Here is a 24,404-nt window from a genome sequence, read left to right as displayed (position 1 = left end):
AGAGAAATTGCAAGCTGGAAGCATATTCTTAAAGAAAGGTCACTTTATTTAGTGATTTTTCTGTCCCTTACCTACCTGCTGCCACCTCCAGCAGGTTAACGTGCCGCACATGCTGAAGAATGACCAAACACTATGCTCCGCTACGAATGGTGGATGTGGTGACCTTCATCATGAATGCAGCCCTAACTGCTTCAACAGTTTGCGACAGGAAAACTGCCTTCCACACAGCAAAGCAACGCCTGCAGGGCTCACCTGCTGTGCTTCACTCTGAGGAAATGGGCCCCTGCTCTTTTCCAGGTCACCCCTGACGGCCACATTAATTCGGCACAGGCCCAGCAATGGCCGCAGAGCCGTCAGACTTTTGGGGCGGTCAGAGGGTGCTCTGATGCAGAGCAAGGCTCTGGGCACGCAAAAAATAACGATGTTTCCGAGTGTATTTCTCCTCACGTTCAAAACCGAAATGAGGAACTGAGACAGAATAACACTCAAAAGCAAAACGGAAAACGCACGTCTTTATCTGACAGCCTCCAAACCAGCAGCACGCTCGCTACTGCTGCGATGTGCCCCAGATGCGACAGCAACGCAACGCAGCGCAGCGCGATGTCGATCAGAGCTCGGAGCTCGAGCAGGATGACGCCCAGTCACACAGTAACGTATCGCAGGGATTCACGTTAGGTAGGGCCCACCCTCCTGAGCAAAGCAGCCTCCAGCACGGAATCCTACCGCTCCTTACAGGGGGCGCTTCGCCGTCAGACAGCCCCGCTCCCTCCCAAAGCCCCCCCTCAGCCCATTGGCCACCACCTCAACAGCCACACCTACTCCGCTCCGCCCCCAGCCAAGGCGCATGCACACGGCATTCTGCCCGCTACCCCTCTCCTGGCAGAGCGCTTCTCCGGCTTCAAGCCCAACTTCCGGTCTTTCTGGTGCATCGCGAAATCCTTCCGGCGGGGTCGGCAGCCCCGGCGCGCTTATAAAAGACTCGCGGTTCCAGCCGGGTGCTTAAAGAGAACACACGCAGCAGAGAACCCGGAAGCGGCCGTGCGGCGGGCAGGAGCGGGGGCGGCAGCCTGCGCCGGGATCCTGCGTCCCGGCCGGGAGCGCACGGAGCTTCCCCGGAGCTCGGAGGGGCCGGTAAGGGGCTGAGTAGGAGGAGCTCTTCAGGGGAGCGCGGGGGTGCTGGAAGGGGTGGGGGGAGGCGCCGGGTTGAGCGATGCCCGGCGGTAATGTAGCTGGGCGCTGAAGAAGGGCAGTTTGCTGGGAGCTGAGGGAGTTCGGGGGGAGATCGGCGAGGTGCTTTCTCAGGTGGCATTTGAGTACGAATGTGAATCAATGAAAAGCGGCCGGGGTTGTGTAGATAGAGCTGTAGTTACTCTTTTAATGCTTATTTGAAAGTATGTTGAGCAACTTGACCTCCTCTGCTTTTGAATAGTGAACACACCGCTTACTGCTGTGTGTGGAGACTGCAGATTCACGAATGTAGGCAGCCGGACCTTCGACTTGCTGCCTTTTTCATCTTTATGCACGTCTCTATATGCTAGATTCAAAGCGTACCTCTGCTTAGAATTTCAAGTATCTTTTGTTCATATGTCCTAACAGCAGGACTACTGCTTTATTGGTGATTGTGCTGGCAAGTTTGTAAATAACGTCTTGTCTTGTGTTTGTTCCCAGTCCTTGCCTGGCAATTTAGAAATCTCCCAGGATGCTGGAGTCCTACGTAACTCCCATTTTGATGAGTTATGTGAATCGTTACATCAAGAACTTGAAGCCTTCAGACCTGCAGTTGTCGCTCTGGGGAGGAGATGTTGTTCTCAGTAAACTTGAGTTAAAGCTGGATGTGCTTGAGCAGGTATGTTTTGTGTCTTTGACCTAATAGTTTATGTGGGTCTGTGTAGATAATTGTTTACTACTTGTTTTTCTTCTGACACGTGCCATTTATTTAGTGATTAATGATAATTTGAATAGTCTACAAGTTAGAGAATGTGGAGAGAGGCTTTTTGTATGTTCCTTTATTCTTTCAGTGATTACTGCTTTACATTTAGCTATAATACTTTTCCAGTCATACTTACTAATTGCATATAGCAACTAGTTCGAAATTTCACCAAGTGGGACCTCTTTTTCTAATTATGTATGGATTTGTGTTCTCTGTATTGTTTTATGGCTTCAGTTATGTCTAAGCTAAAGAGTAATTGAGGGATGGGTTTATTCAGCTAGTTTGTGTGGATTAGATTTGAGACTCCATAGATTTGGAGCCTGTAGTTAATATGAGCAGGGTAGGTCTTTGCTGAGAAACTGCTTCCTTCTATGCTTATCTTTGTTGACAGCTTTAAGTGTGTCAGACAGATAAAGCTGCTGTATGTGGTGTAGTAAGTCTGGCTTAGGGCCCTGTGTTCAGCTGAAGAAGGAGCTGAGAGTATTGCAGCAAAGAAAAAAAGATGATTTAGATAATATGGCCTATGGAGGAGAAATGAAAAAGACAAGGATTGTGTCTTAGCCTTTGCCTCAATTAATTAAAATTATGGTCAAATTTTGTGGGAGAAAAGGAAATTGTGCTGAAAGATACTTAAACTGGACATTAAGGAAATTTTTCGTCATTTTTATCCGATTAAGATATTGGAGTAGACAGGAGATTGTGTGGTCTTTATTGGGAGGACCTGTAGAAATAGGAAATAAGTATTTATGGAAAATATGGTATCTTAGATCCACCTCCAGAATAGGATCAAGTCTTCTGAGAGATCCTGTGTCATTTTCTGTCTTTCTGTAAAGATTCTGATTTATCTTCTTTCCAGTATTCAGTACCTCTATTGTCTCTTATTTACTCAGTTTTTTGCTACAGCTTGCAAATACAGGTAATGTGAATACTGGACTGCATTTGGTAGGATGTGTTACTCCCGTGAATGAATATTCAAAGCTTTCTTTAGAGTGAATATTGTGGAACCATAGAAAGGCTGACCAAAAGGAAGTTCTAGAGGTCTCAGTCCAGCCACCTGCTCTGAGCACTGCTGCCAGCATTATACCAGGTCTGCTTTGTCTTGAAATCTCCAGTCTTGGTTGTGAAAGCTTCCTCTTCAGTGCTATAGAATCACAGAGTCATTTGGGTTGGAAGGAATTTTAAGGCTGTCTCTGTGCTATGGGCTTGGCTGCCACCCACCATCAGGTTATATGCGGGCCTCATCCAACCTTGCCTCATGTGCATGGCTCCACAGCTTCTCTGTGCAGCCTGTGGAAACACTTCACCACCCTCTGAATCAAGTATTTCTTCCTAACATTTAATCTAAATCTCCTCTTAGTTTAAAACTGTTCCCCTTTGTCTTTTTGCTTTCAGACTATGTAAAAAGTTGGTCTCTGTCCTCTTTGTAAGCTCTCTTTGGATACTGAAAGACTGTAAGGAGGCTCTCCTTAGAGCCTTCTCCAAGAGCTATAGGGAGGCTTGTTCCTCATAACAAATGGTGTCTTGGGACAGTATCAAACTGTATGTATTACCAGACACTACTAGGGTTTTGCCCCCACTGCTTCTATAATTCCTTTCGGGTACTTGCTTGTAGGTGATCCCTGGCTTCAACTTTGCCTGCCTGTGTATCAGCAGGATCCATAAATACTAAACGTGGTCTGTTGCTGACTTTGCTGTTGTGCAAAGAAATATGAAGCAACTTTTGCCTTTACTAGTCTTTTTTCTTTAACATTGTTTGGCTATGTGTTTATGTGAAGAATGGAGATCTTAGTTTGGCTCTTATCTCTGGAGCTTGCCTGATTCCGTAGAGTGTATTTAGGATATCTTTCTCCCCTTCCCCCTTAGAGATGCTGCTATGTGCCTGCTTGACAAAACTCTTTTTGTATATGCGTGAATAATAACTTTTACAGCTGACTGGAAACTCCCTTTAAAAAAAAGTTCAAGTTTCTAGGAGTTACCATTGTATGTGAATTTATTTGGCAACCTTGAACATCTTTAGAGTATTCCAGCTTCTGTGAAACTCTAGGTAATGATTTAGGATTAGCATCTTAAGCGCTAGACTACTTGCACCTTACAAACAATTTTGGGAATAAATGTGTTGCTTTCTTCCCTCGCTTCTTGTGTGTCAGCTGATGTTAGAGTTGCAGTGTCATATTGTGTGCTCTTACAGGCTACCAAACAGAATCCCAAAGAATAGATGAGAACGGGGTGCAAAAGGTTGTCTGTCATCCCAAAGATGACAGAAAGTAATTTATAATTAAACTTTAATTATTGTTTCAGAGAAGAGCCTTTTCAGCACTTCTGGCAACTTTTATATTAAGTGCCTGTGGTATCAGTATAACAGAGCTAGCTGTGAGCTTGGTAGCTAGTTTGTGTATGATGTTTCTGTTGACACTGTGGTACCAAAGAGATAAGATACAGGGTGAGCTCTTCTTACAGTTTGTATATATTTCTATAACAACATGGCTTACTAAGTTAGCTTTTTTTAATACAAACTCAGGGAGAAAATGAAACAACCTTTGATTAGAAGACAAAGGGCAATTGATCTGAAGATTACGGAGTTTCACTGGAGTGTTTGAAAGGCTCTCTGCTGTAATGTTCCTTTACTCTGTGTTTTCTGGGCAGTGCAGCCACAGAAATGAAGAGAAGGGTGCAGGGAGGCTAACTCCTGAATGCACGCTCTCTTATAGTTTGAATAGCGCAGGTCTTACTGATGCATGCACAAATTACTGCAGTCAAGGCAGATTTATTCCCACGTTTTAGTAGTTTGATGCTTCTGTAGTGATGCAAAGGTTCTTCAAATGTATTTTAGTTGGCTGGCTGATTGTGGTGCCTTGGTAAAAGTAGTTTCAAAAGTTTATTAAAGAATGTAATTGGTTTGTGGCTGTAGTGTCTTTAAACCTTTGGCTACCCGAAAAGTACTAACAGTTACTGAAACTAGTGTGTTGCTTCATTATGTTGTCTTTTGTTCTTGTGAAAATAGATTAATAAGGAAAACAGCACAACATAGCTTCTCTTAAGACTGCACATGCATTGACACCTAAAGTGGAAATCACGTAGCAGTAATAGTGTATTTATTTAAATGCATGCACATTAGCAAATCCAGGTAACTTCATAATGTTATGATAACTGAAACTTTTAATCATAGAGCATTCAGAAATTGTGAAGAGAAATATAAGGAATAATAATGTACTTAATTTAAGGAAATGAGGGCATAAAAATATCTGTTATGTTTTTTTGCTGCTGTGTTACTTGGGAGTTACATGCAGCACTGAATGTGAAGAAATGGTGTTTCAGTCAATACTGACATTGAGGAACAGTTTCTTTTTCTCAATCACCCTGAAGTTTGGGAGAGACTTCAATTTTAGGGCAAGGGAGATTAAGATCATCTCGTCTACGGTCTTGTGTGGTGTTAGCCAGCTATTTATGTGTCAACCCCGTGAGTTTGTTTTCAGCCCTGTGATAACTTCTGAAGAATTCATATAATGCAAACATAAAATCTAAAATGTAAGGTCTAATCTGTCATAAGTACAAAAATGTGTTCGGAATTTCATGTCATACTTAATGAGAGGGAAAACATTGCGCAGTAGAGGACAAATAAAAATGATCTTTGTTATGCTGGATTATAAACAAGTTACTAAATGTGGTAGATATGTTTTGTGTCTACTGAAGTAACAAAGGTTTCTCTGCATCGCCCTAAGGAAACTTAACTTGTGCAATTAGGATAATGTCAGACATTATTTGAATCAAAATTCCTTTAAAACAAAGGAACTATGTTTTGTAAATGTGTAGCAGTTCTGTGTCAGCGTATGTTTGTCTGCATTGCCTCAATTTGAGGTACTACTGTTCATTTTCTTGAACTACTTCTGCTCATTTTTTTCATTATCATACAGCTATTAAAAAAAAAACGTTCTACTCAGTGAATGCTGAAAAAAAAATCTATTGTAGAATGGTGTTTGAAGTAAAAACTCAGCTTTTACATATGGAAGCAAGTCAGGATCTAAAGAGGCACAGCATTAGGAAATAATTCATTTTTGTTATTGTAAATAATAGTTTGCTGGTTGATTTGTGAAAGCTTAAGTTGTGTGTTTTTTAGGTCGTGTTTTTTTGATCACTTCTTTTGAAAAGCTGAAGGATAAAATACTTTTTGATTTACTGTTTTGTCAGTACAGTTATGCCTATGGCAGGATAGTTTAGCACTTGCTTTTTGGTAACTAAATGAAACTATCTGGTTTAAAATGTTTTTATTTTGGTGTTGTTTGCCTAAGTCTGAATTTTTTTGAGAGAGGCTTTTAGCTAAAATTTTTAGTGTATTTGTGAATGAGATGAAGGAAAAACACTTTGTGAAAACAACACATTTCAATCTGTTTTTATGAGAAGGTCTGTGACTATCTTTGGGAATGGAGGCTAGAAATTAGATGCGGTTTTGAGTGAGCACGACTGAGGAAGGAGCTAAGAGTCTCTGATATGAGAGATGGATTTTTTTTTTTTTAACTTCAGAACACAAAGACTTTTTTACAAAATGAATGCTGTAGTTCATTTAAAAAAAAAAATTGTCACAATTTGGTGTATTTGTTTTCTCTGATGATATTGTCAGCAGTGACTATATTTCATTTACTCTTAGCTCGTAGAATCATTTAGGTTGGGAAAGACCTTCAAGATGACCAAGTCTGATGACTTGACCTCCAGAGTCCCATCTCTCCACCACATTCCTCAGTCCCACATCCACACATCTCTTAAATGCTTCCTGGGGTGAGGACTCCACTGCCTGCCTCCCTGGGCAGCTGCTTTCAATGCTTGACCATCCTGGCTGTGAAGAGCTTCTGTTTCATGTCCAATCTAAACCTGTCCCAGTGCACCTTAAGAATATTTATTCATGTCCTGTCACTTCTTACCTCAGAAAAAAATCTGCTGCCCTCCTTTCAGATTGTACAGAGTAATGAGGTCTCTCCTCATCTCTAGGCAGAACAGCTCCAGTTCCCTCAAAAGTCATCTTTGTTAGTCCCTTCACCATTAAAATAGTTTGCAGATGCTGTCTGAAAATTCTAATGCACTATCGAATTCTGTTCATTTTGCACTAAACAATTTTGTTATTTTAAATATGGTTTCTAGTCTCCAACTGCAGGTGGCTGTTCTGCCTAGTGAGTGTTAAGCTCAGGCTTCCCAGAGAGCCCCTGAGGCTACTTTTTCCAGCATTTTGGATCTGAAGTACATGGAAGTATCCTGTGTGCTGCCCTCTGCTATGTACCTGAGATGAATATGAGCCAACAGTGTGCCCAGGTGGCCAAGAAGGCCAATGGCACCCTGCCTTGTGTCAAAAACAGCGTTGCCAGCAGGAACAGGGAAGCGATTGTCCCCCTGTACTCAGCTCTGATGAGGCCGCACCTCAAGTGCCATGTCCAGTTTTGGGCCCCTCACTGCAAGAAAGACATTGAGGCCTGGGGCAGGTTCAGAGAAGGGCAACAAAGCTGGTGAGGGGTCTGGAGCACAGGGATTGTGAGGAGCGGCTGAAAGAGCTGGGATTGTTCAGTCTGGAGCACAGGAGGCTCAGGGGAGACCTGATTGCTCTGTAACTACCTGAAGGGAGGTTGTAGTGAGCTGGGGGTCGGCCTCTTCTCTTGTGTAACTGGTGATAGGACCAGAGGGAATGGCTTCAAGCTGCACCAGGGGAGATTCAGGCTGGGCGTTAGGAAACGCTGCTTTTCTGAAAGAGTGGTCAGGCACTGGAATGGGCTGCCCAGGGAGGTGGTGGAGTCACCGACCCTGGAGGTGTTCAAAGAACGTTTGAATCTTGTTTTGAGGGACATGGTTTAGTGAGAACTATTGTGATAGGTGGATGGTTGGACTGGATGATCTTGTGGGTCTTTCCCAATCTTGGTGATTCTATGAGATACAAAGTGTATCTAAACCTCTGCGCCTTGTGCAGCCTGTTAACAAGTTGTATGGGATATTTAGTTCACTAGGGCTGTCCTGCGGAGATGTGCTTGCTGCATGGACTGGTAGTACCAGGCTTTTTTTAGGGGTTGAAGTCTGACTTGGTAGAGCTAAGCACCAATTTTCAAGGCTGTGTAAAATCGAAGTTAGGTTTTGGTGAGGAGGAATCTGGATTTTGCCAGTGAAGAGTGTGGTAGCTTATTTGCTGAGCAGTTTAATGTGGGGAGGGAAGCACCTTGAATGCTGTGAATAAAAAGAATAAATAACTGCTTTTCTAATGAGTGCTTCTCTCATTATTCGGGGGTTCCAAAGAGTAACATTGTGTTACTATCAAGGATGTTATGAAATGCAAGCACAAGAGTCCTAATAAAATTAGCAGTTGAAATTGTACTACTTATATTTCCTAGTTTAGAATGTCTGGCTTGGTGGCCTCTTTTTCTTAAACGAAACTGTGCCATTTTAATCTCATTTTTTTGTTTTAAATTCTTAGTACAAGTTTGGTAAATGAGAAGTGTTGCATCCTGGTGGTGTTCAACAGATTTACTGTTCATAACACGAAGAAATTCTCATTTGTAAACCAAAGGAAGTGTACTGAGTAACTCCTTTGCTTTATGGAGTGATTTTTGGTTTGATTGTTTCTGTTTTGACTTCTACTGATCTGTTTGGCTTATTTCCTTAATCTTTATTGTTATTTTAGCAATAGGGAAAAATAAGAGTAAAAATTGTATTTATAAAAAATGAAAGGACCCAGTGAGTATGCACTTAACGACGGCCAAAAAAAAAAAAACCCAAACAAAAAAAACTCCCAAAAAACCAGTACCTTCATTATTTCTCACTAAGACTCCAAGGGCCTCATAGCTTTTGTATGGATTTCGTTTTTGTTTGTTGCCAATCTTAAGAGTATCAAACTCTTAGAAGTCAAAGTACTAAAATATTTTGGAAGAAATTGCCTTGCTCTGCATTTTTTGATGTTTAATTCCAAATTCCTGTTCTACTGTAGGTCATGGATCAATTTAATTATTTGCTTTCATCCTGTTCACTTTTATTTGTCTCTGTAATAGCAAGAGATTTTCTGGTACCTTCATGCGAGAGGTGGTTTTTAACCTATTATTATCAAGGACATGGTAATCTCGATGGGTCTTTCTAACAGAGCAATTGTAATGTACGTGTACAAGCAATTAGTGGGCTAGTTGCTAAGCCCAGTGGCACACTGATTATCTGGGGAGGGGGAAGAACCTTTGATCTATTTCTGTGCTAAAGCCTTATTAAGTTACAAGTGTTCTGTTTTGATATATTTTAGCAGTTAATTCATCACTGTTTCTTTTGTTGTTAGGAACTGAAACTACCATTTACTTTTTTAAGTGGGCATATTCATGAGCTTCGGATTCATGTGCCATGGACGAAATTAGGATCAGAACCAGTTGTCATCACTATCAATACAATGGAATGCATCTTGAAATTAAAGGATGGAGCTCAGGTAAGAAATACCATGGATGTCTTCCTAGCATTGAGGGATTGGTGAGAATGATAGCTTGTATAGGTCATTTTATTTAAAGCCGTCTGAAGAATAAGGCACGGTGAAGGTCAGATATGCAGTGGCTCAACGTTGTTATATTTCTGATTTTGTCTATAAACAGTACTCAGGCTTGTTAATGTTGAGCTTGTCTTCTTAAGCAGTTTTATACTTTAGCTCCAGGAAAGCTCTCTGTCTTTCTTTTTAATCCTTCTTTTCATTTTAATTTCAATATACAGTCCACCGTTGGTATTAGGAATCCTGCAAAAGAAACTTCCAATTTGTGCAAAGCTCTCAGGTGTTTGGTAGGAAGCTCGATGAGCTGTTAACATTTCATGCCAATAATTAGTTATCAGCCAGCAATGATGTCAGAGTATGTTTTCAATTATGTTTGATTTTTCTTGTAAATTTCTTCTACAGTTCCAGGGCTAAAAAGGCTTTTGTTGCTGGAACAGAAATGTCTAGTCCTAGATATGCCACCCAGAAAGTATGTACTTGTATTCTGTAGTTCTACTAAATCTATGTTGCATGTGTGCATGTACATACACACATAAGAGCACACACCAACAGCCAAATACTAAGTACTTTTCCAATCTGGAAGTAGGATTGTGAGGCCAGATGTTCTTTGAGAAATGTGTTTTAGAAGCAGTGAATTACAACTAATTATTGAAGCTGCAGAAGAAGATTTGTACCCCATGACTTTGTGCAACCCAGAACTAATATTTGATATTCAACCATGCAGGGGGCTACTGCTGGAGTGATCGGATTTCCTGCTTGCATGGTATTTGAAACTCAAGTTTTGTGGTGCATACAGCAAAAGGTCAAATGTCATGAATGTAAAGCATTCTCAAAACAAGTATTTGTTACAGATGTTTCAGATTCAGGAGCAATAAAGGATTTCTGAAAATTACAGCTGACCTTTGGACAAATTATTCAGTACTATGTACACTCAGAGTAAAATTTGAATCTGTGCTGTAGAGGAAGTATCTTTGACTAATAACAAGTCGACAGTTTGGATTTTATTAAATTACTATTAAAAATATTTTCTAAAACATTTCAACAAATTCTTGTGTTCTAGTGTGACTGTGCAGATGGCAAAGACTTGTTATCATAAAAGTTAGTAATTAGTGAATGGAAAAAAACCTAATAATAGAATTTCTTTGTGGAAGATTGTAGTAAAATAATCTTCAGGTGAATTTATCTCCAGCTAAAACTCTTCTGCACAGATTTTCTGTAAATGAAGAACTATATTATTAGCAAGAAAGTTTTTAGTTTTCAAAAATTTGCTACCATAATCTTGCATCTCCTTCCTCAGACAAAATCCTTAATGAGCATATATATGGTTTCATCTGAACAAAAAATTCATTCCCTGATCTCCTCACTGAGTGATGTATCTCTTCCTTGGAAAGAGTCTACTTCAAAACACATTTATTTTGGCTATGGGTGGGAGTTGAAGTACACAGTTTCACTTGAAATTATTTGCTAGTGGACCCTACAGGTTGTTATGGACAAAGAAACCTCTTCTGTATGCCTGTGCTATAGTTTTGCTGTGTCATTGGTTTATTTTTTTTGTTGTCAACTAATTGCATTGTCTCCTTGATTGAGAGAAAAGTTTGAAGTGGCCGTAATGGTTCAATTTCTGGTTTTATGCTAATATTCTAAGCAGAAATACTGTGTACCTGGTGAGTTCACCCAGTGATATACAAAAACCACAAATACCAAACCATTAGTGGTGTTTTGGTAGCACATTAGGAGGTTTGAGCGTTGATGATGGTAATTTTCCTCTATTTTCCTTGCTTTTCCTCTTTCCTTCTTTGCAGCTAATACTACCACTTCAACAATTGGTGGAATTGTTGAATATGTGTGGCTCCTTTGTAAGAAAATAAAACTTCAGTGCATCAGGAACAGAACTTTGCAGTGATTAAGGTGGTGTTGTATAGAACATGCTATGTATGTAGTCTTGGTTATAAATTAGGTTAATGCTGTTACCTTGGTAATTTGGTGTGCAGCATTTTGCATTTTATTTTTATATGTCTCCTTAGTGCAGTTGTGCTTGTCTTATTGCTTTTGAATGTAGACTTCTGCAGCACTGAGGTTAAAGCATGACCCCTTATGTTATCAAAGCTATGAGATGCTGGTAGGTATGATGGAAATATGTTCTTATGCACTTACGTGTGGTTTTGAACTTGCTTTCTGACTTCTATTTGTTTACTTATGGTAAATTACTCTGGTATTGTTCTTCATGAATGTTATGTATAGTTTCATGGGATAGTTGAATTTCCAGCATTACATGGACTTGAAATCCCCTTGTTCAGAGGCAGGTTCCTGTCCCAGGGCTTCGGTCACCTTTTTTGTCCTGTTGGACCTTAACAACATCTTTTCTTTTCTACCCAGTCTTTTTTTTTTTTTTTTTTCTTATTTGAAAGCTGTTTAAAGTTATTTGCTCATTCCTCTTCCTCCTTTCCTGTCACAATATCTCTTTGCTCAAACAGGAGGCTTTAAATTCTGTGCTAATTGGGAAGGACAAGTCTGCATCTGTATCCTTCACCTTACTGGCATCATAGCTAACCACAAGACTAATCTTCTGGATGCTCAATCTTGAGTTCTGTGGTTTTTAGTCTTGGAAATGATGCAAGTGGAGAGATTCAAGGAGAAAAGCATTGTCTGTATTAGTACTTCAGTTTTGAGTTCTTGTCTTAAAGACACAGGACACAGTGCATCGGGGGAAACCAGTGCACTTAATGAAAACTGTCTCTATAACAAGGTCTAGTGTGGAATCAGGAGTTGGATTCAGTGAGACTTCTGATGCCTTCCAACTGAGGGTCTTCTATGATTCTGTAACAAATTTCTCAATCAGGGAAGTCTTTTAAATACAAACAGTTACACGAGCACCTTTTTATTTTTATAGAAAAGAAAACCTTTTATTTTTTTATCAGTATGTAGACTTCTAACCACTATTTCTTTTATGAGGTATTACAAAGAAGGTTTTGAAGGAATATTTTAAGTCTGTAAACAGTGGAGAACAGCTCATAAGTATGCTTGTCAGAATAGCAGACATATACTTATCTGATAATCAGTAGAGACTGTCATCAAAGAGTGCTGAAAGCAGAAATTAATCTTGACTAGGAAATGATAAGATGGTAGATAGGGTGTGCAAAAAGGTTGTGAAAGACTTTGAAAGGGAAGACAGAAGGCTTGTATTTGATGATGAGGGTACAGTTATATAATGTTTGCCTAGGTGGTGTAACTAGTTCGAGGACCTTAGTGTTTTTTTTCCCTTTCTCATCTCATCTGTAGTAACTCAATCAAATATGGCTGTATGGATGGTATATTTTTTCTGCCTTGAGTGTATTATGTGTATGGTGTTCAGTGACAGCAGAAGTATGTTAAAACTTGAAATTGGAGGACTAACTCACAATCTTTAGTAGTTCAGATTTCTACTTTAGCACTATAGAAGCCTAGTGTCTATATTTCTTAAGTGTTTTCATTTAGGACTTTTATAGTGATGTCTTTTTCATAGGATCCTTAAGTTTGGAAGAGACCACTAAGATTATCTAGTCCAACTGCCAACCCATTGCTGCCATGCCCAATAACCCATACCCTGAGTGCCACATCTACTATTTAACACCTGCAGGGATGGTGACTCCCACCTTCCTGGGAAGCCTACTCCAATGCTTCACCACTCTTTTGGAGAAGGAGTATTTCCTAAAAAAACAACCTTCATGGATCAGTGAGTCTGATAGTGACTTTATATGTTGTATACAAAGTATAAGATGAGGAGTTTGAGAGCTGCTCTACAAGAAGTAAACTGTCATGTAGTATTATCAGAATCGTAATTTCAAGGTTAATAACAGGTATGAAGTTCTGTGCTAATTGATACTGTGAGGTCCATTTTCAAAAGTGAGTTGATTGACTGAGAAAACAGTGTACTGGCAGTTGAGAATATCAAAATTGAGTTAGATCAGCGAATGATTAGGTATATTCATGTAGTGTTCATATGTATTCAGTATCACTGTTGATGGAAAATAAGTTCATTTGCTGGCAGTTGAAATGTCAGGAAATTTTGTACATGAGCTAATATGAAAATAGAAGATAATTTGTGAAACTTCCATTGGATCAAGAGTCTGTTTAGAGTTGTAATCTGCAAGCCATATTGGGAATATGTCTTGACAGAAATATTTAACCATTTCTCAATTGTGGGAATCTGCTTATGTTTGATACTGTGTTGTTTGCAGTTAGGACACAAGAAACTGTATTTTCCCCATTTCTCTGTCTTCACTTCTAGCTTTTATTTTTGCTTCCATAACATTCTCTAAAATTGGACATAGCATTTGACTGACTTTGGCAGTAGCTTGTCATGTTCTATGTAAAATAAAATAGCATACAGCAATAGCTGGTAAAACCACTTGATGTCAAATACCTGCATCTCTCATTAGTCGTGCGCATGAAAATTTATAAGCCTATGTCAAATGCCGTTGTTAATAACAGTGTTACGTGGGTTGCTCTAAAAGCAGTGCCCTTTATTTCCATGGAAACTGTAACACGTACAAAGAGCACAATGACACTATTTGATAGTGCAAATTCTCAGCTACAAAATACTGTTTTTCAGCATAGTCACTACCATTAGCCCTGCATCTTCACCAGTGATTAACAAAAGCCTGCATATCACCAGCAGCCTGCTCTGATGTCATGGGCCAATGTAATAAAATTGGAGGCATTATTTGCTGAGTGGCTTTTGTATTTGTTTTCTTCCCTTTTATTTGTGTAACCTTGCTTCTGTGTTCATCTCCATATGTAAGTTCTCTTTTGCAATACTGTTCCATGTTAGTGCTGCTTTTCATACTTTTTTTTTTTTTTTGACTCCTAGCATCCATATATATCCCATTTTTATTCTTATTTCCATGTTGTCTGGGAAGTAGTTAACTAGTTGACAGTTGAATGACATTGCTCATGTGGAGGGGATGAGTAGTATCAGTCTCAGAGGTAGCCAACGTTGCTTCTTTTCTCATCTGTAGTTCTGTCTTTCCTTCCTGGTTGCTTTGGATTCCCTTGGCTGAGGAACCATGTTACTTGAGAAGTAAGGAAATAGCAGACGTGCTTCTCTGTTGCACTGCATTGGTGCAGAGACTGAGTTTTTTTTATGCATGCATTTGTGTGTATGTGTGTATGTATATTACAGACAGCCTCCCATCTGACTAATTTGTATTTCATTATTGCTTGGTGTGTAGGAGGAACAGATTGGACAGGAAATACAAAGTAGAGCATGTAGTACAGAGTTAAACAGTTGTTTTACCAAGTCGAAAATTTGTATTATTCCAGACTTTAATAAGGCAATGGTAGCAGTGGAAAAACAAACAAACAAACATTTCTGGCAGTTTTGTGGGAAGGCATGTGTCCACCTGATTGGTAGTCAAAGTGTATTTTTTTCCTTCCTTCCTTCTAACAAACCAAAACAGGTTTTTTCTAGCATCGTTCTATGGACCATCTTTATGTCCCATAATCACTAGAAAACTGCAGAACCCAGGCTGTGTATTTAGTTACAGTATCAGGTTGAACTCTCAACATAGCATCATTTAGAAAGTGACTTTTTGAAACTTAAATAATAATTCTGTACTAACTAGGATAACATCCAGTGTTGTTTTCTTTGAAATAGCTGTGCTGCTAGGGAATTGAAGGAAGTGCGTGTAACAAGCCAGAATCTTAGTGTGGTAGTGGAAGGTGTAGTAGGCTTTGCATCAGAACTGATGCAGGGGTGATTATTGTATCTTGCTTATTAGAACTTCAAAGTCTGTGGATCATGGCATTGAGGTAGAACAAGTGGGAGCTCAGGAAAAATTACTTTAAATAAATTCACAGAATTTATTTACTGTCTTAGTATTTAGAAACTGTTTCTAAAATTGGAAACAAAAACTGTCAACAGATGGGATCTATAAATTCCTCTCACTAACAATAGTGATTAGCATATGCTGGTATATTTCAGGTGAGATTATCCGTGTTGAATATCCTAGGGACAAGGAATTATAAGTACAAAGGGGAATGAGTGTGCATGTGTGTGTAATATATATGTGTATATATTATGTAAGTTTAAGAAAATCAGTAGTTGTGCAGCCTAAGATTTGCTTCTGAGTGATTGTTTGGAATCAAATAACAGGTTTCTGAGCTTATTAATGTTCCTGTAGTGCTGCCTGTCATGGAAGTACAAGTATATTACATCAAAATTGGTAGGGAAATTTTTTCATTAATAAATAATGATTTTGGAAACGTATAACTATTTTGATTGCCTACACTTGAACCAGAATATAAATGCCTGTAATTTTATGCGTTGGGATGCTATATACTGAGAAAGTTAAGATGATAATTCAAATCATCATATATTTGGGAAACTGCTCTGTAGGATTGACCCGGGCAGGTAGCTGCTCCAGTTGGCATACATTAGCCAGCAGGCAGTGCGATTCCTCCCTGTCATGTCTGTGTTCTGCCCTGTCCTGAGAGCTCTGAGAAGGGAAGCTGGCTGGTACACAAATGATGCAGCTGAACTGCAAGTTGAAGGCCAAGTTGCATTCGTTGATACTTAGCTCAGTTTTCAAACTTACTCCCAACTGCTTTCAGAGCAAGGTTGTTGCAGGATAAGTCTAGTCTTCGTGGCAATTTATGAGTAGCAGAGGCTATCTGGTTTCTTCTTTGCTGTGGTTAATTTGGAGAGTTGGTAATTATTGATGTCACAGTGTAAGTTATTGGGTGTTGGTGTGGACCACATTTGCCCAAGAATAGAGATGAGCAGTAACTGCTGTTGTGCCCTTGCTGTGGAATCATACATCAGAGCAGACTTTCATATTTCAAGTGTTAGAAAAAGAACAGAATATTGATCTGATAAGCTTGGCTCCTGAAAGTTTTTCTAAATATTTATGTTAATTCTGCAATTGGATGAGTACATAGCAGAGTTGAAACTTTGATACCAAAGCCTCACTGATTTGTATTCCAGAAAATAGGCTTACTAAGGCAATGTTAATACTAATGTGTTTGTAAAGGAAAAAATGTTCTGCTATGTAGACACAGGAATACAAAGTAGAACGAATAATCCTCATGCCTTTACTGATCTTAGTTAGCTTTTTTCAATGACCTACAACAGCAAGGAAATGCAATACCAATAGTCAGTGTCTTTGTTGCAAGGTGAATTTATGTATCATGTTTAGCGTAATTCCCAGAAGTCCGGGTTGGACTCTGATTCTACCTTCCCTGCCATAGGTCTGGAATACTTCAGTTGATTTACTTTGCAGTATTTCCAGATTTATCCCCATCAAAATTAGAATCCAACAATCCAGCTTTGTTTCATGTAGTTGGGTGAAGAGTTTGGATTGGTGTATGGTTTAACAGGGAATGAGGTGAGGTAATGTGCTTAAAAAATATTTCCTTAGAGAGGAAGTAGTTTTTTCTCATTTGTTGATAGATTAAAGCATAGTTAAATTTGTTGGAATGTATTTTAGCTCCTCATTATAGCAAAGCCTATTTCAGAAGAGGCATGATTACAGATTTTGTAGTGGAAAAAACCTGTAAGTTACCCACCTTTGGTGAAGGCTTCTTAAAATTCTGAAAGACAAAAAATATTCTTAATTCTATGAAGTACAGTGTACACTGAAATTATAGCTTGTTCCCTTTGGAAGGAGTGGTGTTTTCTCAGGAAGGGTGCGACTCAATTATAATTTATTAAATACAGTCATTGAACTTAAGCAGAAAAAGTTCACCTTATTCATTTATGGCTTGTGACTTACTTTAGAATACCTGCACTTAGGCGATGGTTCCTGCTAAATAGTTTTGATGCACAAATGGCACATTGTTTTATTTTGAGCACTCGTGGTCAGTGATGAACTTGACCAGTAAACTGCCTTTTTGCCAGTAGAGCGCGGAAATGTTGTGGTTTAGTTGTGCCCTTTTGCTTATATACGCAAATCCCTACAACCAATGTAGGTCTTCCTATGTTCTGCAGAACCACAAGGAGATTGTATTGCACAGCTAGCAATATCCACTTGTCACAGTCATCTTAATTTGAATGCATCTGTTAAACAAATAAACTTTCCACCAGGAGATCACAGAACATACTTGATTGCTCCATTGCTCAGGCACTGATCTGCTGGGGACTGATTGATATCTAACAGGCTATCTGTCCAGAAGCAGAGGTCTGAAGAGCCACACTAGTACTTGAACTCGCTGTCCTTCATTAGTATACTTGCTAATTCATTGCCTCTTATTGGAAGTTGAATAACATAAAATTGCTTTAGCCTTTTTTATTGTAGATGTGTGAATCATTCTTTTGGAAAAATGTATTGATTGGAGCTGTTTCATTTCCAAATATTTTCAATTAAAGCTGAATATTTATTGTGTTTCTGGTTTTGTTACATAGCCAGGCTCCTGGTGTGCGTTATTTATTTATTTACTTATTGTTAGCCTGACAGCGTTACTCAGTGCTTTGGGTTAGTGTAGGATTCCCTGAAATATGCTAACAGCTGCTGCAGTAGTGGTCATATGTAATTACTTAGCATTAGGCCCAAAGCTTGTTAGTGTTGATATTTTAAAATTGTGGGGGTGATTAGGAATTACTTTTTCAAAGAAGCTCTGTAGTTTTCTACCCAGTTCTGCGGGCAGAGCGGTCTCATGATCAGTGCAGTGCAGTCAGTGCTGCCGTATGGCGTACTGGGAAAAGCAGCAGTTCTCAGGTGCTTTGGATGGGTGGGGTGCTCTGTTTTTCTTATTTTTTTTTTTTTTTAGATTATTCCTTCTGGCAGAAGTGTGTCATATTTTATGACCTCTGGGACACCTGATGCATGTGAATGTCACCTGGATTGCACTATAGGACGGATGCTTTCTGGAAGCCTCTGTCTTTCTGTGTAGCTTACTGCCCCAGAGTTTCTCCCCAAGCAGGGTCTGGTGGAGACCTGAGAATAACGGTAGGTGAGAGTGTGCTGCTGATCCCAAATGTTCATTCAGCCTGTTCTGGCTATCCTCTTTTCCATGTGCTCCTCAGATGTGGATGGTGACAGGGTTGTGGGATAAATGCATTGTTCAGGCAGTGGGAAGTGGCCGTCTTTCCTGGAAGCTCTTCAGGATGCTTTTCCCAGCATGCATTTAAATATGGGCTCATTATGCTATGGGAGAGAGGCTACAAGCCTGTGACATAAATTGGTCCTGGGGAGCAGGCTGCCTGCACCACTGCAGTCATCTGGTGTGCAGCTGAGGTTCATAGCAGAGGAGGCCAAGGGGAATAAGTGAGCTGAATTGTCCTGCTGCACTGCATGCGGCCTGTGGGCTATAGGTTGTTCATTCTTGATATTTGCTTACAATCATAATGAACATTAAGATTTTTGCAGTAAAACTTCAGAAAAAAATATTTAACAGCATGAGAAAAATCTGTTTAAGCCGCAATGAACTCTATAATTCTTTTAACCAGCCTTCCATAAGGGAGCATCTGGTGGACAGAATAGATCAGAGTCCCAAGTGCATATGCTGGTGGTTTCATTGTCATCAACAGACATTATAGTTTTGTTGATTTATTTTGTGCAGTGAATAAAACTTCATTTTCTGCTCTGTTAAGGATGTTTTACTTTGCTTAACTTGTTCAAAAATGAACTATGGTTTTATCTATATAGAAGTTGGAAGAAATTGGGTTTCATGGTGTTAACAACAGACATCTTTTTTTATCTTCTTAAGTGTATACAACAATTATTTTCATCTGGAGTACTCCAGTTTTTGGTAGTGTTAAGTCTTCTGTAGTGAAGTTTCCTTTCTTAGGGCTTCTGTTTAAAGGTTGAGGTACTCTTATCTTTTCTTCCTTTATTACATATCTAAGAGTATTCCACTCACAAATGTGACTTATAAAACTGTAGTTTGTTATCATATACTGGTTGCTTTATTGAGGACAGAAGTACTTAAACAGAAGAAGTGTACTGTGCATGTAGCTGTTGGAAAAGTTGAGATTGCCTTCTGTCAGTGAACGTATAATCCATGTTAACTTAAAAGAAGTCCACAGTATATACAGCTGCTCAGGCATTTTCCTTCTGGCATTTTGGGTGAAAACGTAACTCCTGCAAAATAATCCTTACTTTGTTGTGAAATTCCTGTTTGGTTATTGTTAGAATTCTTTTATTTTCTTTTGAACAAAATGAAACAAGATACTGAATTTGGAAGAAGGCAGAGCAGTATTTCCCTGCCTGTTAAAGGACAGGAATTTGGAACTATTCAGTATTGAGCTATACCTAAACTACTTTTCTGTTGTGTGTGGATGGACTTCAGGAATGCCACAATGAGGATGTTCTTTAAGAGGAGAGAATCATTCACTTACTGTACACAGGGAGAGTCAGTGTCTCATCAGGCTGCACGTCAGTTTAGGTGGATGGTTGTTTTTGTATGTTTGTGGAAACAGAAAAAACTGGAAAAAAAAAATTGTATAGAAGAAGTTGTGTTGCTTTTGAGAATGTTTGAATACTTCATTTGAAATGAAAATACCAAATTGCAATATCTCATATGTCTGAAGTAAACTTTTTCAGTGCTTCCAACTGAGTAATTTTTTTTCCACTTGTTTTTGTTGTGGTCTACTACTGTAAGCAAGTATCGAGATAATGGGACTGCAGGAACCTGCCTGAAATCAGTTTGTTTGTGTATGAGCGGAAGGAACAGACGATGCACCCTTGTTTACTGACAGTCTTCCCTCTGACCCTGCTGCAACTGGCTAGAGATGAATGATGTTGGCCTTTCAGTTCTTAGTTTGGGATGCAATTATAAGATTCTGACTCTACTTAAGGGTAAAACACAGCTCATTTAAAGCTAACATTTTGTCTCTATCCATGATTAAACTTATCCACTTTTAAACTGATTTGATTGTAATTAGTGATTCTGAGATTCTAAGCAGTTATCACCAATGATGGACTTGTTGCAAGTCCTATGTGCTTTAATTGTTTAGCAAAGATGAATACCAGCTCTTAAAGTAACGTTTGATAGTCTGCTGATGCTGGTATTTCATGTTCTGTGCAAAATACTTACACGTAATAATAATCCATTATAGACAAAAGGTGAAGACATACTGAAGTGTTTTGTAGGCTTGAAAACTTCCAGAATTACTGTTGGAGAAGTCTGACGTACTCATCATGCACATGAGACCATCTACCGCTATTCTTTACCTTATAGGTGGCTCAGCAGGTTCCTCAGTTGTCAGCATTCCTTGATAATTCATAGAATCATATTGATTGGGAAAGACTTACAATATCAAGTCCCACCACCAACCTGACCTGTCGAGTCCTATCACTGAAGTAGAATCATAGAATCATAGAATTGCTCAAGTTGGAAAAGGCCTTGAAGATACCAAGTCCAACCACAACCTGACCATACTACCCTAACTCTAACAACCCTCTGCTAAATCATGTCCCTGAGCACCGCATACAAATGATTTTTAAATACTTTCAGGGTTGGTGACTCAGCCACCTCCCTGGGGAGCCTATTCCAGTGCTTAACAACCCTGTAAAGAAGAGCTACCTGATATCCAACCTCGACTTACCCTAGTGCAATTTGAGGCCATTTCCCCTCGTCCTGTCACCAGTAAGAAGAGACCAGCCCTGCTCTTGCTTGTAAGCACATTTCAGATGAGCACCTTTCAGAAAGAGAGCAATGAAGTCTCCCCTCAGCTTCTTTTTCCCCAGACTAAGTAGCCCTAGTTCCTTCAGCCCTTGTAGGGCTTATTCTCCAGCCCCTTCACAAGCCTTGTTGCCCTTCTTTGGACCTGCTCCAGCACCTCCATGTCTTTTCTGTACTGAATTGCCCAAAACTGAACACAGTACTTGAGGTGAAGCCTCACCAATGCTGAGTACAGGGGCAGGATTACTTCCCTAGTCCTTGACATCTCCAGTTAGTCAGGATTGCTGAAGAATGATGGAGAGTGGCTTGGCACCCACATCCACCAACTCCCTCGGCACTTGAGGGTGCAATCCATCTGGCCCCGTGAACTTTTGAAGCAGGTCCAAAACCATCTCATTGTGGATCATGCAGGGCCTGTTCTGTTCCCCATCCCTATCTACCAGCTCAGGGGGCTGTGTTCCCAGGGAGTAACAAGTCTTAATATTAAAGATTGAGGCAAAGAAGGCATTAAGCGCCTCAGCCTTATCCTGATCCTTGGTCACCAAGTTGCCCGTGGTGTACAACAAGGGATGGAGATTCTCCATAGCCTTCCTCTTGCTGTTGATGTATTTATAGGAATATTTATTGTTGTTCTTTATTTTAGTGGCCAAGTTCAGTTCTGTCTGGCTTTGGCTTTTCAGTAGTGCCATTTCCATGTGCCCTGTGTGTCTTGTTGCTGCCATATGTACTGCTTTTTAATTGAGCTCATTAGGAACTAATAGCTTGGTTGTAAAGCGGCTAATTTTGCTACTTTAAAGTTTCCAACTTAGCAATGGCACAAAATATGAGTAGTGTGTAGGTTCATGATTCTCTGGAGTGTGTGGTTTGCTACAGCTGGTTTCACTGTACTCTTATTTAATAAAATGTTTTACTGAATATCTCCAAATGAGCTTCTTTTTTACAATCACGGTGGCATTTTCTAATACACCTACAGTAATCCAGGTAAAGATTTAACGAGGTAGCAAGCACTGTGGCAAAGTGATTCTGAAATTCAGGCACTTTCTAGCTAAAAACCTAAATTCTTTCCTCCCAAGGGGGGGAAAAAAGTCCAACTTTCCTGGGTATATGGAGTTAATAAGCATACCTTTATTACTTATCCATGGTTGAACTCAATATTGTTGACTTTTAACTGTATTGTCTTATGGTCCTGTCCTTATGTCCTGTCCTCTCAAGTACAGCTGAATGTATCTGAACACTTAGCTTTTGTACACTGTAGATAGCTTAAAAGGTAGCCATCTAAACAACTGCACATTAGTGAGAAACCTGTTTCTGTGACTTTTTAAATATGTTGTAGTGTTTAATTTACACCTAGTAATATCTATGTATGTAAGCTGATGATACAAAATCAGAATCTATTAATGGATGCACTTTTAGAGACAAAAATTAGCATTTACTGTTGTGCCGACTGGAGAATTTTTTGCTTTTCTCCCATTTAGAAATACTAGAGCTGTTATTTACTGTTTTGTGTGTAGTTCGGCTTCCTAAGTTGTAGTTGAAATATTGCTGTGAGCTGACTATGGGATTTTTTTTCTTGTGCCAGTTTATCTACTGTTCAGAGAGCTATTTGTAGCTTGATTATAATTGTCACTGCTCTACTAGTAATAGTCAATAAGCTCAGTATTAGTCATCCATGTAGTTGGTTTTGGCTGTCACAGTCGTTGGTGGGTGATTTCCCTGTCCTATCTCATCACTTGATCCCATTTTTATTGTATTTTCTCCCTCTATTCCTTAAGGGTGTGGGCAATGAGGGAGCAGTGTGGTGGAGTCTAGCTGTCAGTCAGTGTAACTGGAACAGGCTGCCCAGGGAGGTGGTGGAGTCTCCTTCTCTGGAGATGTTCAAGACCCACCTGGATGCCTACCTGTGTGACCTGGTGTAGGGAATCTGCTTTGGCAGGGGGGTTGGACTCGATGATTTCTGGAGGTCCCTTCCAACCCCTGTGATTTGGTGATTCTGTAAAACCACCATAACATACCAAGGAGACTGCTTTTCCATCGGTTTGAATGCAGCTGTATTGAAACAAATGCACAGTGGTATCGAGGGTGCTGCGTTTCAGATTAGCATCTGAAGAACCTCAAAATATCTGCTGTCCCTACAAATAAATACCATGCAAAATGATGAATGTTACAGAAACCTGAACAAATTGACAGCTTTATTGTATTACCTGTGAATTGTCTGTCAAATTTCTAAGATTTCTTAATTGATACATCAAAATCTGGTGAATTGGGCATTTTAGAGGATGTTTATTTTCCCTACATCTCTTTATTTCTTTTAAATCTTTTTTTCCTTCATCCTATTGTCCAGTTCTTAATCTCTCACTTCTGCCTATGTCTGGAATACACAGCTGAACAACTAACAGTAAGTCCTATATCACTGCCACAGCTACTTTTTATCTTTGTTCCCTTGGGCACTCAGCTTCTTTTCTTGTTGACACTCACATTCCTCTTTCATTTCAGCTATGAATACACATTGTATTTCAAGCTAACCACTGTGATAAACATTTATGTGTTGTGATGTTATAATTAGAGAGGTCTTTTGTGAAACTTTGCAACAATTATAATGCACGGTTGACAGCTGTGCTTCTTTTGCCATATAGCATTCTGGTGATTTTGTGTGACAGATTGCTGACTATTTTAGAAGATAAATTACTGTTTATTTAGGTTTTAAGGTAATATTTCAAAAGCTTTCTTATTTAAAAAGAAGTGTTATAAATAGCAGTAAATTCCTTGAAATGGTACTCACATTGTAGACTAACAATTGCAAAAGAAATGAGTGATTATAAGAACTCCATAATGTGCATTTTGAATAAGTAGCACCCATGTGTACTCTTTTACATTTATTAACCAAGAAGATTGTGCAGCAATTCACTTAGTTTTGTAGTTTAGTCCATTAGTTTTGTTAACTGATGCTTTTTAGGTAAGGTGTAACAGATAAAATCACGCTTGCTGAACATCTGTTCTTTCCCATGGATGTATGTGAAGTTAACTTAAAATTGCAGAGTAAAAAATGTGATTTAAAATTTTAAATGGAATTGTTAGAAATCTCACAGTGCTGTCTGTCAGTTTGTAGTTTAAATGCAAATATTTGAATTAAAATAATAAAATGGAAATTTTGCTTTGAGAAAACTAAGTAACAGAAGATAACTGGAGCCTTCCACTTGGCTTTTGTGTTTAGAATGCTAATAACTGAAAGGTTAGAAAACTACTTGGAAAAGTAGTTTAGGAACTACTAAAGTTAGGACAAACAGTATTTTTGCCAGGTTATGTAGAACTCTGAAATTTACTGTGCAGTTGCATTAACCCTACAGATTTTTTGTTCAAGCAGTTATACCATCATTTCTATATATAACTAAT

At 39.3% G+C, this 24,404-nt stretch overlaps 1 protein-coding gene across 1 annotated transcript in view; it reads left to right on the top strand.

Annotated features, from left to right (window-relative positions):
* Positions 1 to 1,699: 1,699 nt before the first annotated feature.
* Positions 1,700 to 24,404, top strand: part of VPS13B (vacuolar protein sorting 13 homolog B) — a gene marked incomplete at both ends in the record, with an annotated part of 421,628 nt that continues 398,923 nt past the window's right edge. Inside the window, 2 exons of the mRNA XM_079533473.1 lie at positions 1,700 to 1,846; positions 9,216 to 9,359. Of these exons, the coding sequence (XP_079389599.1) occupies positions 1,700 to 1,846; positions 9,216 to 9,359 (291 nt within the window). The remainder of the gene's footprint in view (positions 1,847 to 9,215; positions 9,360 to 24,404) is intronic.

The sequence above is a fragment of the Tetrao urogallus genome (genome assembly GCF_951394365.1).
Source record: "Tetrao urogallus genome assembly, chromosome: 3".
In the NCBI taxonomy this organism is placed as follows: Eukaryota; Metazoa; Chordata; class Aves; order Galliformes; family Phasianidae; genus Tetrao; species Tetrao urogallus.
Note: the sequence above shows the minus strand (reverse complement) of the source record. Positions and strands in the feature narration are given on the sequence as shown.